Source organism: Opisthorchis viverrini, assembly GCF_000715545.1.
Source record: "Opisthorchis viverrini unplaced genomic scaffold opera_v5_42, whole genome shotgun sequence".
Taxonomy (NCBI): domain Eukaryota; kingdom Metazoa; phylum Platyhelminthes; class Trematoda; order Opisthorchiida; family Opisthorchiidae; genus Opisthorchis; species Opisthorchis viverrini.
Window position 1 is genome coordinate 1,848,743 of NW_008751698.1, and position 15,410 is coordinate 1,864,152.

Here is a 15,410-nt window from a genome sequence, read left to right on the forward strand (position 1 = left end):
GGACAACGGGACAGTGGGATACAGTGCAAATGGAGAGATGAAGACCAGATGAGCAAAAAGGAATCCTTAGCTTCGCATTTGTCTTATCTGACCCTAAAGCTACCGTCATCAACTCATCATCCACACGGAAAATTGGGTCCAGTCAGTCCTCGCCCGGTTTTCTGGATGTTCAACAACACGTAAAATGAAAATATATAAAAAAACATATCTCAACTGATTCAGAAGACAGTTCGCGACCAAAGATCATGGAGCTTCTCACAAGAAACTTCTTCGTTCAATTTTGAGAAGCGCAGTGTCATGTAGATTTTTCACTCCTGCCGGGAATCTACAGATCAGCGTGCATAAATAGTTTTGACCGGGACTCGGACGATATTTATCTTGGCTATAGACGGTCTCAATTACACGCTAGTAATGTATCTAACTGATTATCACTAAAATCAGCTCTGCTACTCTTGCCGGGAACCAGGGACGAAACCCTGGAAATCTGTCTATGCGCATGCAGACGGTCCAATGTACTTCGGAACACCGTTTCACTACCAACCTATCAATTGGTCCATTTGACAAAACCAGAAAGCCAATCCAGGCTGCAAGACGATGGCGTTCAGGCACGCACTGTTCAGTACGTTCTAGGCAAGCTGCATTCAAAGTGGCAATATGTACCCGTTTACGCGATACTTGGTTGCATATGCAGCACTATTAGATCAATATTTATGGCTTCCAGTGTTTTTGCGCTTGTTCACAACCAGCTTGGGCTTCACCCCGGGCACCTCCGTCGTCCATGGAACATGCACACAACATCCCAGAGTACTGAATGGAGTAAAAAACACATTGGACCTCTAACTGGCACAAAATCGATGAAAAAGGCGTCCAGTACACTTTATACCGTGTTGGTCACTGATACAACAAACGGTCTGTGTGATAAAAAGGCATTCAGTTATATGTTCATACCACAAGAAAGGAGGGCAATGCTGTTATCCTGTTCATTCCTGAAATGAACCTGACTCTAACAGGTTTTGGTCCCAAACGAAGCAGAGTACTAGGAAAGCGAACAGATATAAAGACCTGTTATAACCAACTAGGGCCAGACTATATTCCTACTAGTTGCTACGATGTTAGTAAGTTGCACAGTAGATTTGATCAACTTATACCACATCTCAATAGCTCTCATCGACGGATTCATCAAGAGTGAAAAATTTTTGAGTTACCTGCTGTTGGTGGACATGTTCGGATTTGTTAGAACTGTATAAGTTCATGGAGTAATAAACTTTCATGTCACCACTGCTGCAAAATCTATGGATAATCACTGCGAGAAATACCAGAACATTTTGTGACGGGGGGAAACTAAAAATGAGAAACCAACACAGTGCTCACCTTGAAAACCAAATCATTCCAGTTGGGAATAAGATTGCCCAGAGGGCAACCAACGTATGATTGACAAAACGGCACACCACAATCCATACAACGTGCCGCCTGCCGTTTGAGACCCTTACGCACTTCCGCGTGAGCGTACACTTCGTCCCAGTCTTTGGTTCTTTCTTCAGCTGAACGGTAGCCAACTTTCGTGCGAGCATACCTGACAAAGCCACGAAGCTTGTCTAGTGGAGCTTCTGAGTCCGACTGGTCACCGGCAGCCATGTCCTCAATATCCACAGCAGTTTGTTTTGCCTACCGAAAGAACAGATAATGAAGGAGTCATGTATTCGGACTGGTACAAACAATATGTTTAGGCAAGGTTAAAGTACACTCGTCTCTAGTGGCACTCCTGTACTACCACTGGTACGCCTTTTCCTGATGAGGTAGGGGAGTAGAAAAACATGCGCTCAAACCGAAGCTTACAAACAAGATGAGGCTGCGAATTTGTTGTTGACGCTACGATTATTCTGCAATCGAAGGGTTGCCAACAAAAATGATACAACATTACCGGCTGTCGTTAATCGGGAACAGGGAAGGGTGGGAACTGGAACAATACCTTCAATTCCACTATATGGTGACTTGGTTCAGACTGAATCACCGTGTTTTCCGAATGCTTTTCTTCCATTTCCTTTAGAGCACGGCGATAATCGCGCGGCATCACTAAGATGAATCTCTTCAGCGCATTGTCCCAATCCTCCAAAATTTTCTGCCCAACCTGCAGGGAGAGGATTGAAGAGAAAAGGATCAAAAGAGAGGTTCATACTCCATACACATAATCATGACAAAATTGTTTCGCGGCACCACCTTAATCAATGAGAGTACGGTAAGTTCATCTTAAAATGCCTACTTCGAAAAACTCCTGGGTACAGTTATATGGTCTCCCATTTCCTAAAAGCCTACATTTAGATTCACTCAATCATCAGTTTACATGATAGGCTTCTGGATATGTCAAAGTGATATAATAGCCTCCAGAAACCGAGGTGTACTGCTCGAATCCGAACGAATAGGTGACAGAGGACAGGGTATAAGTAACCATAGAGGAGGAAGTTTGCAAGGTAAGGGAATGCACAAAAGCAGAAACATACCTCGGAACCAGTCTCGTGAGTAAACTCTTTGAGTATCGAAAGCAACCAAGGCGCATATGGGTTGTCGCTAGTCATCATTTCCAGATCGACCAGCTCTCGGTTACACTTGCGAAGAAACGGTCCCTCCAAACCACCGTCCGTATCGTAGAGAAAAGCGATTCCACCAGACATTCCCGCAGCGAAATTACGGCCCGTCCGACCGAGAATAACCGCTCGGCCGCCAGTCATGTACTCACATCCATGGTCACCAACGCCTGAAAAAAGTGAGTTTAATAAGAAAGAAGAGAGAGCCCATTAATTCGTTCTCTTTTTAGATGCTACACCAAGAAAGCCGCAGGTCATTGCAGTTTGCTTCAACGCCGACCGCAGCGAATATTTCCCTGATATTCAACAGTTTATCGTGGTAGACCTGCAAAAATGATATCAATCTTTGTGATCTGCGCCACTGTGATGGACAATATTTTTCCCTATCCGACCGGACTCGGTTTAGAACGATCAACGATAAGCGCATATTAACAATAATTACTGAGAAATTTATGAATATCTACAGACTATGGGACGTCCTAAACCCTTCCTGGGGTGCTGGTTTCAAAAACCTAACCGACAGAATTCCACATACGCCTAGAGAATCAGTTTGCTTCGTTCCTATATTTCTGAAGATTTTTAAAGTATAAACATTTCGTCAAAACACATATTACGCTGCTCATCGTGCAGCTGTTATGGTACCTTGGTATTAGTCAGCTAGCCTACAGCAACTGAGAAAATGTGGCAGTTACAAAGTAGTATTTAGCGATGGTGCATTGCTGTCAATGTTGATTGCGATGTTGTCATCAAAGAGATGTGTCGTTGAGACAACAGAATATCCCAAGTACTCTAACCTCTGTGTGTCTTAATTTGGTAGCTGTACACCCGGAGATTCGTACAAGGAGTCTAAGCCTTACAACAAGAAATTTTGCGAGAATCTAACTTTATAATCTCCAACCGGTATTTCAACTATCAGGTTCTAACGGACGTTGTCCTGTATGTTCCCTACGCCAAGCTATCGATTAAATAGAGCAATTCTAGGCATAACTGTGTCAAGCGTACACCGATACAAGATAGTGTAGCCAGCCAATTTCGTACGATATTCAATTAATAAGAGAAACTACTATTGTAGTGTTTCATTTTCCGAAACAAACAAGTTATGGTTTCCCAAGTTCTTGAAGAGGGCATAGGAACAAAAATGCACCATATTTTCAGTGCCTACCTAATTTTGGGATTGCACGGTGTCCCATGTATTTGCTTCCGGTTGTCATGACTTTAATGTAGTGAATCAGCTTCGTTAACTGCATCTTAAGATTTTTTCAAAATGATTAAACAACAAGGTAGAAAGACTAGGACTTTTAGAACAGCTATTTCTATACTGATATCCTGATTCGCTTTGACGCGGCGGGGGCGAAGCTGGAGTAAAGAATGAAAACTTGCTTACCCTCGGCAACCACCACTGCGCCAGAGTTGCGTACGCAGAATCGTTCAGCTGCCTGGCCCCTGAGGAACAGCCGACCTGATGTGGCTCCGTACAGACAAACATTTCCAACTATGATGTTTGCTTCAGATTTGAAGCCTTGCTGAAGTAAACTTGTGGGAGGTACGATGGTCACCTCTCCTCCAGACAGTCCTTTAGCCACGTAGTCATTGGCATCACCTTCCAGACGCACGGAGACGCCGTGCACAAGGAAAGCGCAGAAACTTTGGCCACCGCTTCCGGTCAGATGAACCTGAAGGATAACAAATGGGCACAACGCCGGCACATGGGTACACAGACGTTGGACTAGGTCTCCTTAAATGTATTACAAGTGCATCATGACACCCGGTTGTTGAGAAAATCCCGGAAAAGACTATTATTGGTAGGCTCATTGAGACCTAGTTCAAAAGTGAAGCACTATTCAGAACAGTGGCAGACGGGAACAATCGGGAAAAAGCAATCGCATCAGGTTCGCCTTACATGTCAGATATCGGTGAATTCCCGCCATCAGGTTGTAAAAATATAAGCAAATGTGACATAGAAAGTTTGCTTTATATTACTTTCTGGTGGCCTTTCCGTTAGTAAGGTTAAAGGTTAAATGAACAATGATAAACTTTGCAGTGAGGAAAGTACGGATGCATACGAAGACGTTTCGTGTCCATCCAACTGATTGATTTTGCAGGACAGAGTAGTCTGATTGTTATCATCAAAGGTAGGCGCACACAGTTTGACACAGAAAAAGAGATACAGAAAACCATATTTGGTCTACATTTAATTCGCTACAAGTCACGGGAAATTAGCACCCCCACGATATTTTTGATAAGCAGTAGCTGGGACTGCGTTCTCCAAGTTAAGGGGAACTAGGCAAGCTGTCCACGCGGAAATAGGGTCTACACACTTCAATATTTTCAAATGTAATTTGGGTTCATTAGAGGAAATCAACACTTCATCAAGTAAGCTTCTAAGGTGCGAAAGACAAGGAGACAATATCAACAGGCCAATGAAGCAAATCCTCGACATGCTAGGTATGAAAAACCGACAATAGTAACGGCAACTGTTTGTGCATGATGTACTCTATATCCGGCTTCGACAATTACCACGCTATTCATACCCTAGTCTGAGTGAACGTTCTGGTTATTGAAGAGTCGCTGGACAAAGTCAGCACAAGTCACATTTCGCATTCCCTACCCAATCACCCCAGCCACGCGGTGAGCAATCTCCACGCTTCAACTACCTGTAAAAATGCCAGTACCTACTGGCTTCAGCACGAATAGTGGTATTGGCATGTTTTTCCTTCACGTGATTGTTCGGTTCTCAGGGAATCTGATTGGTCAGAAATGATTGCAGCTATGTTAAAAATGGCTACACACAAGTTTGATGTGTCTGACGCACCTTGATCTGTCTATCCGGAGGTAGCCCCCGATCCGCAAACTGGACCGAAATAGCATAGCTCAGGGTGGATAGCGCAGCCCGATCCTCGTTGGTGATCTCTCCCGTGAATGTGACCACAGACTGAGTGGCGTCGATCGGGGTAGACTCCGGCGTTTCTATCAAATGTTTCGCTAACTTCAACAGCTGGGCGTCCAACTGCCTGCTGTGTGGCAAAATTTGAATCAAAGACTCGACAGGAGTCATATCTGGATCCACTGGGTCATGTTCTTCTTCATCATCCAGCATGACTGACGTCCAATTAGGATGGAACTTGATGGGTTTGGTATTGTATAGGAGACCACTTAGATCGAGACGTGAGGCCTTCTCGCTTTTATGGAACTCAATTGGCTAGGGTAAAAAGGTAAGAGATGAGGGCGGATGCAAAAGAAGAAATCATCAAAAGTACAATCGTTCTCGCATGACCGATAGTACGAGTTACATGAAGGCAGTGCCAGCAAATAATTGGGATGGGGAAACCGATAGTGTCAGAATTATAAAAAAATGTACGTGATCTAAAGCATTTACCTTGAGGAATTCGGTGCGCCCGATAAGATCTTCCAAGCGACGTACACCCAATTTACTCATGTACACACGAACCTCCTCGGCCAGTAAAAACAAGTAGTTGATCACATGCTCAGGGGAACCGGCGAATTTAGCTCGAAGAACTGGATCCTGCGTGGCAATGCCCACAGGGCATGTGTTGAGATGACACTTGCGCATCATTGTGCAACCAAGGACAATCAGAGGCGCAGTGGACATGGCAAACTCGTCTGCACCAAGCAGAGCTGCGATGAGCACATCACGACCTGAGCAGGGTGTAGATGAAAGACAGCAATCCGACTATGAATGTGCTATTTCAAACATAATGTATGTAACAAGCGGATGCTGAGTTGCTTGATGGTGACGTCACAAGAATTACTTACAGAGACCGTAGGTGACTAAGGAAATCAATCTTCAACCAGAAGATATGGCGCGACTCTGACTCAGTGCATCTCAATTAGGTATTCGCACCGCTGGTCACAACAGCATTATTTTCCCTAGTACGGCATCCAAAGTATCCATTGTGATAGGATGTTGGAAACAGGGGATGCACCCTAACTTCTCGCCTGAAGCCTCGAGTAAACTAATCAGCTATGATGAGAGGTAAGCATAAAGTATCACATAACGGGTGGATTTTGTTAGTTGTTGTTAAAAATACTGATAACTTGAGCGCATTCGTGTAAGCAGTGTTTTGCTGACTATGCTTAGTTGAATACGTCTCCTTTAGCTCATTTTCGTCTCGTTAATTGGATGTGACAGATCGTCACAGCAAGCCAAGTATACTCCTGCTTATTATTCCCAGTAAAGCAACAAAGGACCACAGGTGAAGTTGGAAGAATAAGGTGGATAATGAACATGTTTGTTCTTTATCTGAAGCCGACAATTCGGTTTCATCACCAACAGTGTTCTTCACAGCGATAGCGAGTACTGCGTGCGGTTTTGCATTGTACAGTCTTGCTTGTGCTGTAATTCGCAAGGTGAGAACCTCTCGAAAATATGTAATTACCAAAAAATATCAATTTGAGGATACTGAGGATCCACCTCAGTATCGTTTGCGAGTGCGTACAAAGCGTACCAGCTCTTTCTTATCACGGCTACTTGTGCAGATAAATCGGCTTCCAAAAGTATGGATAATAACCCACATTCTTTGTACAAAGATAGATTACCAAATTATGTCAGTATTCACTACTCCGTTTTTATATTGAACACGTTTCGATAGATCTCCATCGGAACAGTCTAACAAGGTACGTTGCAGACAAGCTACCACGTCAAACAAGCATTGGATTATTCAGTACTTTATGACAGTAAACTAAAGAAAACTTAATGGGTTGTAATTAAATGGACGACGTCCGAAACGGGCGTCACTGATACTGCATGTATTATGACCTTTAACTGTGTAAACTTCTCCGTCAAAATCAACAAATTTCACTTTGTGTATTAACACATAGTGAAACAGTTGCCTGAACGAAAACGATTTCACTTCAAGCGACAAAACACATCGCAATCATATGATTACAACGTATGCATTCCAAATTATGGTGGGCATGTTTACTAGACACCGTGTAAAGTAACTCGATCGATTTATCCAACACCTGTCGGTGAAAACAACTACTGAAGCGTGAACATACTGGCTTCGTCAGGCACTACATTCATAGTGTTAACTAGCTTATTTTATGAAATTGATCTAAACTCATGGCCGAAAAAAGGGAATGGACGAGATAAAGGACGGAACATAAGCATGCAGTTGTATCAGTCAACAAAAACCAGGCAACGCGGGAAACGGTAAACTAACCGGTACGAATTTGTCCGTCCACTTGCAACAGTACTCGTGAACGTGTGCCTTGGTTAACAAGAATTTGATGCGTTTCCGCAATGCCCAGCTCCCAAGGTAGGCCGGCATGTTTTATCCCTGTCCAACTACTGGCTCCAGTGCCCCCATCGTGACCAGAGATGGTGATGTGAACAGCGCGAGCCTAGTAGAAAACCGCGGTAGTCCAAAGAAGGCTTAGAACCGAAATTTTCTTGAAGCACTTGGTTATCAAATCATTTATATCAAACATCAGAGCAATGGCACACACTGAAAACAGTAATCAGCGTTGACCATTCGGCTATTGCTATTTGATAAAAAAGACGACGGGCTCCTAAATCCACGGAAAAAGCTACAGTAATCGTTCGAAAATAAGTTTCATTCAAAGGGAGATACAAAACTGTCCAGAGATGATAGTCAGCTAGGATGAACTCCATAAGGCATACCCAGAAGAACAAAAAACAAGCTGCATTCTCTGTAAAATGACGGGAAGATGAGGCATAAATGACGACTGATCGGAATTCGGTTACTCAGAAGAAACTCTTGCAAACTTTGGAGTACGAGCTATGCCTTCTCATAACCTAATCTGAATGTGCTGCAGCCACGTTGATCCAGTGCCACGCTGCTCCACGTGCATCTTCGCCCCATTTACACATCTACCGTTAGACGTACATGTGATTGGATGGCAGCTTCGTATGAAATTGCGATGAATTAGTCATACTGAGCACCGCTTTTGGACAGTAAGCTCCTCACGAGCAATCACAGCGAGAAAGATAATGGGTGATTCTCTATTTCTTCGTGAAGGAGTCTAAAGGAAGAGACGTGTTGCTTCATCAGCGTACCGGATGAGCGACACGCAACCTGTTAGACGACACAGATAATCATAGTGTCTTGCAACAACAACCACTGGGAAAGTGGGACGGAACCCCTGAACGGCTAACTACCGGTTTAGCCTATCAGGTGGACACTGCGCTTTTCCATCATCCATTTGCTTCGCTGTATAAGTATGGGACGAATCACTACGTAACCGGAAGACCAATAGGCCATTATTAGACTTACTTTTGCCACTCCTGCCGCAACCACTCCCACGCCAACCTCTGAGACCAATTTCACGCTGACCAGCGCAAGTGGGTTGGCCGATTTCAAATCGTAGATAAGCTGTGTGGTCAAACAAGTCCACAAAAAAAGAAACAGTGGTGAATACGAGAAATACGCTCCAATTCCAAGAATATCGCGGTAATCATCGAGTTTGCTACGTCTGCTAGCTTGAGTAACATGTATGCAGCTTTGCTCAAGCTATTTAGGGAGTTGCGACTATTCGAACAAAGTGGGATTATAATGTTTCGCCACAGTTCAAAATAAGTTATGACAACATTGATTAGATTTGATGCCAAGTCGGCGAAGAACTTCATGGGAAAAGTCGACAAAAACGAAGTGGCCAACAAAATTCCTCTGACGGAGTTAGTCATCAAATTTTGCTAACCTGAGACAAGTCTTCGATTGAGTAGATGTCGTGATGCGGAGGAGGACTAATTAATCCTACTCCGGGAACAGAGTAACGCGTACGGGCGATCTCCTGTGTGACTTTGTAGCCAGGCAATTCCCCACCTTCGCCAGGTTTGGCGCCTTGAGCCATTTTGATTTGTAACATATCTGCATGTGCCAAGTAGGAGCTATCCACTCCAAAGCGGGCAGAGGCAACCTGTGGGTTCACGGCAGAAAATTGAAAAGGATTTGAAAGATCTGTGGGAGCAGACATGGAATTAAAAACCTAAGCGACCTAGTGGCGTTCGTCGTCACTGTCTGCAGTCCGATTCAGTGTGATAATCGAAACTGGAATTGTGTACTATATGTACACAGTCTGGTTACTGTTGAAATGAATCAATGACGGATACGAGAGGTCGGTGTGAAGAAATCATGGAGAATCGGGACAGATTAGGCGTTCTGTAATGAGAATGAAATCGACACGACTTCGCTGACTGATCATGAGGGTTATTTTGCTGGTAGCGCTTTCCCCGTCTCAGCTACGGGTATTATGAATCCAATGTTTCAAAATTGCAAACAAAAATACGGATAGCACGTGAACTAATACTAACCTGTTTGATGGAGGAACGAAGATCTTTGTTCAAATAACGTTCCGGTCGCTCGCCTCCTTCACCGGTATTCGAACGGGCCCCAATGCGATTCATAGCTATGGCCAAAGTAGTGTGGGCCTCTGCGGATATACTACCAAGGCTCATTGCACCTAAACGTTGACCAAGAATGAATGAACAAGAATGAATTACCAAGACACCCAAAAGGACTTGTCAGTGGGTCTCAAGTGGATTCATTCATTCATTTTTGGAAGTATGCTCCAGTTAAATCAAATTAAGTGAATAATGAAGCACGGGACAGCCGTATGTCTAAAGTCAGCAGCTTATTGGTATACGGTTTAAATAGGGCTTGGACACCTTAGCCAAAAGCAGCGTTTTCAGTTCATATGTATGTATCAGTTCAGTATTTTTTCATACACTGCAATTAGTATGTTGCACGTTGGGTCTTTAAATTCAGTTGGAAAACTGAGAAAAAACTTTACAGCAGGAAGACCATAGAATACGTTCTCGGGTTGTGAAATCACGCGCGGTCGAAGTCTCGCTCAAACATGCGTTCCAGATACACAGCAAGGTAAGCTAGCTACCTTAGGCTTCGCAGCCACCAAACTTCATCAAAATTATCAGATAAGCAAGCTGAAATACCACTGAGAGTGAAATGAGTAACTTCAGCGCATCAACATTGTATTCATACAGAGATTCCATCATGATGGGTATCAGAGAAAATTTGCTGGTTAACAGTGGTTAGACAACTGGATGCCTGCGCATAGTTGAACAACAAACGGCTCACTCGCAGTCAGAGGGGGTGCTGCCTACAAGCACTTGACGTTAGTATACACGCAGCAGAATGAGATAGTCGTCGAAGTTGTCTTCACTGTCCTGCTTCTGATCGTCGAATGTGGGCAAGGAACACTTTTGAGGAGTTTGGACTGAACATAAAAACTTATTTAGAGTGCCTACACCATTAGCTTTCATTCTTAGGGGTAGATAATGAGGGATGGAAGCCCGACTCGCAATTCTACTGTGAACAACAGGTGTCTGAATAGCACCAAATACACGGTTTCCAAAACTATATTTTCAGTAATATGTTGGCGGTCACGGAGAGCGCAGTTTTTTTTTTTTGGGGGGGGGGGGGCAACTTTTCCTAAGCCTAACCCTCCTTCAGAAAACGCATCGGTGCTTCCGGATATATGGAAATGCTGTTCTCCTGCAGGAAACATTCTGCCGTTCTCATATGACCGTCGAAGCGAAAAGTACGATTCCACCTCTAGAACATTTCGAAAGCGGATTTTCGCTACACTGCTGATGCTTACTTGGGAAGGCCACCAACGGCGGCGTCACACATGAATCGTCATGGCTAGTAAGTAACATGTGGCAGTTGTCGTTATCCAGTGTTACCCTACCACCTTACCGAAAAAACAGCACAACTGCACTACAAGGTGGTGGTCTTTTCCATTTTCACTGTAGAAACGGAAATCGAAAGGTTAGATATCACCAAGCTACTCATAAGTAGCCTGTTCCTACGATTTTCTGTTTACAGCTATTTCCGTCTCCCTCAGTATTGGTAGCCCGTGCGGTGGAGTGCCAAAAGTTACTTTGCGCTCTTCGTATGCCTGTCCCTAACCTTTATAACTGTTTGGAATTTTTTATTTAGGCCAATTCGACTTGGCTGGTTGGAAATCCATTGCACTAATATTTTGGCCAAAAGTCGCTCGACCAAAGTTGTTACATTCAGTGACGGTGACAAGCCGAGTCTCGAGGACGATGGGTGCGCAGAAGACCAATCTGCTCTGGACTTATCCTACTTTCAACAATTTTATGACTGAGAAATCCCATTCCAAGCGGAAATCCGCAGGCAAGTATTGGAGACGACGGTTTGTTCAGTTAGTTAGGGAACTAGGAAGCTGTGAAATGAAGACGATATTTTTGACGTACAAACGCTACTGACTGCGCGATTGAGAAATTTCTGCCAGTGTCATCAACCACTTTTGAGTTGAGTTCCGGACTTCCCATCCAGGGAGGCGGCAGTTATCGGTCCGAATGAGTTGACTGGTTAGTGTTTTTACACTTCAGTTGCTTCCGCTCAACACAGAGCTGGACAAAAAGAGGTATATAAGTCAGACGGTCTTTTAACACGTGGAGTACATGTCCTAAACAGCGTGGCCGATGAAGCGTGAGTAGCTTATCGGTCGTGAGGAAGTTTCCCTCACCTAAAACAACCTGGCATACCTCGGCGTCGTTGAACCAATGTCGCGGCAGAACCAGCTAATGCCTCGGAGATAACCGGTAGTCAAGTAGTCCGTAGACCTCAGGCCAGCGCCATAAGTGTGGGAGGTTGGCAAAAGTTGCCCTGGTCTACCCATATTGGAGAAGTAAACTCGTCTTCAGCTAGTTCATCGGGACTCATACAACTGCCCCGGTAAAAAAAATATCCACCACGTCGATTGGATAGTCTGCAAACATAAGGTTTGAATTTGATCCGACGCAATTTGTAGCAGAACTTCACACTTTGCAGGTGTGAATCGCATGCCAAACCATGCGGTAGAGTTATTTAGTTGATTTAAAATGGCTTGCATCTTTGGAGGATCTGAACCAAGGACAGCAGCGTCGTCCGCATACTCAATATCTGTGAGTGAACGTCGCCGGTGCAATTCGACCCCCGAGATAGGTAGAGAAATCTCAAGAAGCACATCGATCACAAAGTTGATGGAGAAAGGTTAGCCAGGCCGGTTTGTCCTACGTCACTGGATGTGGTAAACCCAGGTGTTACTGTATAGCAATTATTATCTGCTATTCTTAGCAACTAGAGGCAAGAAGATTCTATCTGATATCTGAATGCTCTTAGTAAAGTTCTCTGTTTCACCCATTTCCAATCCATTGAATGTGCTGCACCAGGCCATCTCATGTTTCAGTTGGTACGATATTCGAAGTATCGCGACAAATTGTACGGACGTACTACATTAAAGGTTGCTGAAAACTTTTCGGCAACCCAAATTTCGCGCTTCTTTGAGCTTAACAAGTAGGTTCAGGCCCCGAGTCTCCGTCAACCTTATATTCTGCTTGAACAGTACATTCACTTGATCGGGAGCGACATAGAAACGAGAGATTCAGCTGGATTCCAGGCAAGTCTCCCGTCAAAACTAAAATGGTATGCAGATGAGTGTCGAACTAACCACTATTATTTGCCATCTGGCTCTCTATTGCGACTATCTGCATCTAATCCTATTGGATCTGTGCTTGACTCTGTACCATATCTGTTTCATATCATATATAGTTAACACAGCACCAAAGGCAAGGCATAGGCCGGAGTGAAATGTGAATTTTCTTAGAAAATAACACCGCCATGTCACAGTGATCTAAGCGCGAAATCAATGAGTCTCAAAACTGCGCTGAATGTACTTCTTACTCCTAAAGTCCAAGTCCACCTTAGTTTGCATAATTAATTTGGACTGTTTTTTGACAACGCAGTTAATAACTATACTTTCCGACAACCTATTACTCCATCAGTGATTTATCTGTCGAAGGCATATCCGAAGAGGGTGCACTCACAAACATGTACCATCATTCAAAAATTTTCCTAAATAACGGAGTTCATGATGCGCTACAGAAGACCCCGGATTAGCTGAAAACTAGCAGTATCTAACAGCAAGAAATCTTTTTCCCTGTTGGGAATGAGATGTAAAAGTGGTGACAAGTCCCAAAAAAATTAATTGGTTTATTGAAGAAAATCTTGACAACAAAACGTGTTGTATGACGATGGACGAATTAACAACACAAGCATTACCAAGCGGTTATAAAAAGTACAAAAGTAGTTTAACATTACAGCTTATGAAGAACAGGCTGGCGCTTTCTAGACCCTGTTTCTGCGATCTGGTACTTTACATACGGTGATATACTTGAAAGCAAAGCTCTTACAAAAAGCTGTGATGGGATTGGCATATGCAAATTTCGGTACGCCTGGGTGCGCTCGACCCACCCAATTAGGCACAGACAATGCCCTCTCAATTGGTGACGAAACGTTTGCAATCCAGCCGCCAAGCTCGGTGAACAGACTAACAACCATACTGATAAGCTACCGAAGGGTAGACAAGGACAATCGAAAAGTCATGGTTGAACCGGAACTACTGGCCTTCTGGTCAGTAGCTTATCACCCTAACCACTGGTCTTCAACTATCACGACGAATTTTCATCGCTCTGTGACAGATCTTCATATATTCAAACCACGTAGTGCTCCTGCTGATTTTGTTATGAGGCTGTGCTACACAACCTGTCTCAGTCGCCCAAAAACTTCTCTGTGCTTCGATTTCTTCAGGAGTTTTCTGTCCTAGAACTCGCATATCTTACTGGTTTTCATGCGCGGCCGCATATGTGACCTCAACAATTGTCGTTCAATTTTCGTTTATTCATTTTTCCAGAGTTCTGTAGTTCAATTTTTTTCGAAGAACTTTTATGCGGGCTTGAAAACAATATCAATCTGAATGACTGTCAGTATGGGTTCAGGCACCACCGCTCTAATGGCGGCACGCCGAAGTATGTTTCAAATGTAGTCGTCCTCTTGCGATTCACTTTATGAAACACAGCTGGTTACCCCCGATTTTCTGAGAGCATCTAACACAGTGTCTAACACACAGACTCTCACAGGGCTTACCATTTACGCTCCGAGTTTGAACTTCATCCAGTGGGTTGCAGGTCTACTCAGCGGCTTCTGTGGTCAAGTGTCCTTCGACGGGATGGTTACTTCGACTCAAAGCCTGGTCACAGGAACCACTCAAAGGTATGTGCTCTTTCTCTTCCTTTTCCTGTCATCCGTTCCGACATTCAAGCTTTCGAAGATGGCACAAGCTGTTATTATTCTACTAATCTACGATGTGACGATCGTGGGCAAGCCATAGAGGTACTGAACGCCGAAGAAAACGAGGACCATAGATGGGACACGACTGCAAAACCAGTCGGCGCAACCAAATCACCACATGTATCAATTTCCCTTCGCTGTTTCCGCACATTTCCTGTTCCCTCTCGTCCACTCCTTTTGATCTCAGGTGTAGCAGCAACCATTCTTGGTCTGTTTATTTTAAACTCTTCGCAACTTGTGTCTCTAGGACAGTTGATTCTTCTATTGTGAGCTGGCAAATACTTAATCTCTGCGCAAATCCTTTTCTGTTACAAGTACCAAATTTCCAGCCATGCTCGGGAAGGGCCCTTTCTTATCAATTTTCCTACCCGATTTTATTCAGCGCATACACCTCATTGCCATATACTTCCTGTGACTCTCTCACAATCGAGTCCTGGCTTCACGTGCTTTGTATCTCCATTGCCAGAGAAAGTGTTTGTTGGAGCTAGCGTCTACTCCCCCCATGTCTCCGTTTTTCACCTACCAATTCGATTTCAACTACCCCTTTCAAGTTTCGATCCCTATCGCTGAGCGGAACCGTTCGCCCCTTCTCAATTCCCCAAAACAGCCTTCTGAGTTCCAATATCATCATATATACAAAAATAACGAGATAGATTTGGATATTAGGGACAAGCACACGACTAGTGTT

At 44.0% G+C, this 15,410-nt stretch overlaps 2 protein-coding genes across 2 annotated transcripts in view; one reads left to right on the forward strand and one right to left on the reverse strand.

Annotated features, from left to right (window-relative positions):
* Window positions 1-15,410, reverse strand: part of T265_03115 (hypothetical protein) — a gene marked incomplete at both ends in the record, with an annotated part of 70,889 nt that overhangs the window by 11,538 nt on the left and 43,941 nt on the right. The window contains 10 exons of the mRNA XM_009167520.1: window positions 1,372-1,665; window positions 1,970-2,128; window positions 2,499-2,752; window positions 3,967-4,255; window positions 5,395-5,781; window positions 5,959-6,239; window positions 7,766-7,946; window positions 8,840-8,938; window positions 9,264-9,482; window positions 9,877-10,025. Of these exons, the coding sequence (XP_009165784.1) occupies window positions 1,372-1,665; window positions 1,970-2,128; window positions 2,499-2,752; window positions 3,967-4,255; window positions 5,395-5,781; window positions 5,959-6,239; window positions 7,766-7,946; window positions 8,840-8,938; window positions 9,264-9,482; window positions 9,877-10,025 (2,312 nt within the window). The remainder of the gene's footprint in view (window positions 1-1,371; window positions 1,666-1,969; window positions 2,129-2,498; window positions 2,753-3,966; window positions 4,256-5,394; window positions 5,782-5,958; window positions 6,240-7,765; window positions 7,947-8,839; window positions 8,939-9,263; window positions 9,483-9,876; window positions 10,026-15,410) is intronic.
* The window catches only part of T265_03114 (hypothetical protein), a gene marked incomplete at both ends in the record, with an annotated part of 3,548 nt that continues 573 nt past the window's right edge, over window positions 12,436-15,410 (forward strand). Inside the window, one exon of the mRNA XM_009167519.1 lies at window positions 12,436-12,586. Coding sequence (XP_009165783.1) covers window positions 12,436-12,586 — 151 coding nt within the window. The remainder of the gene's footprint in view (window positions 12,587-15,410) is intronic.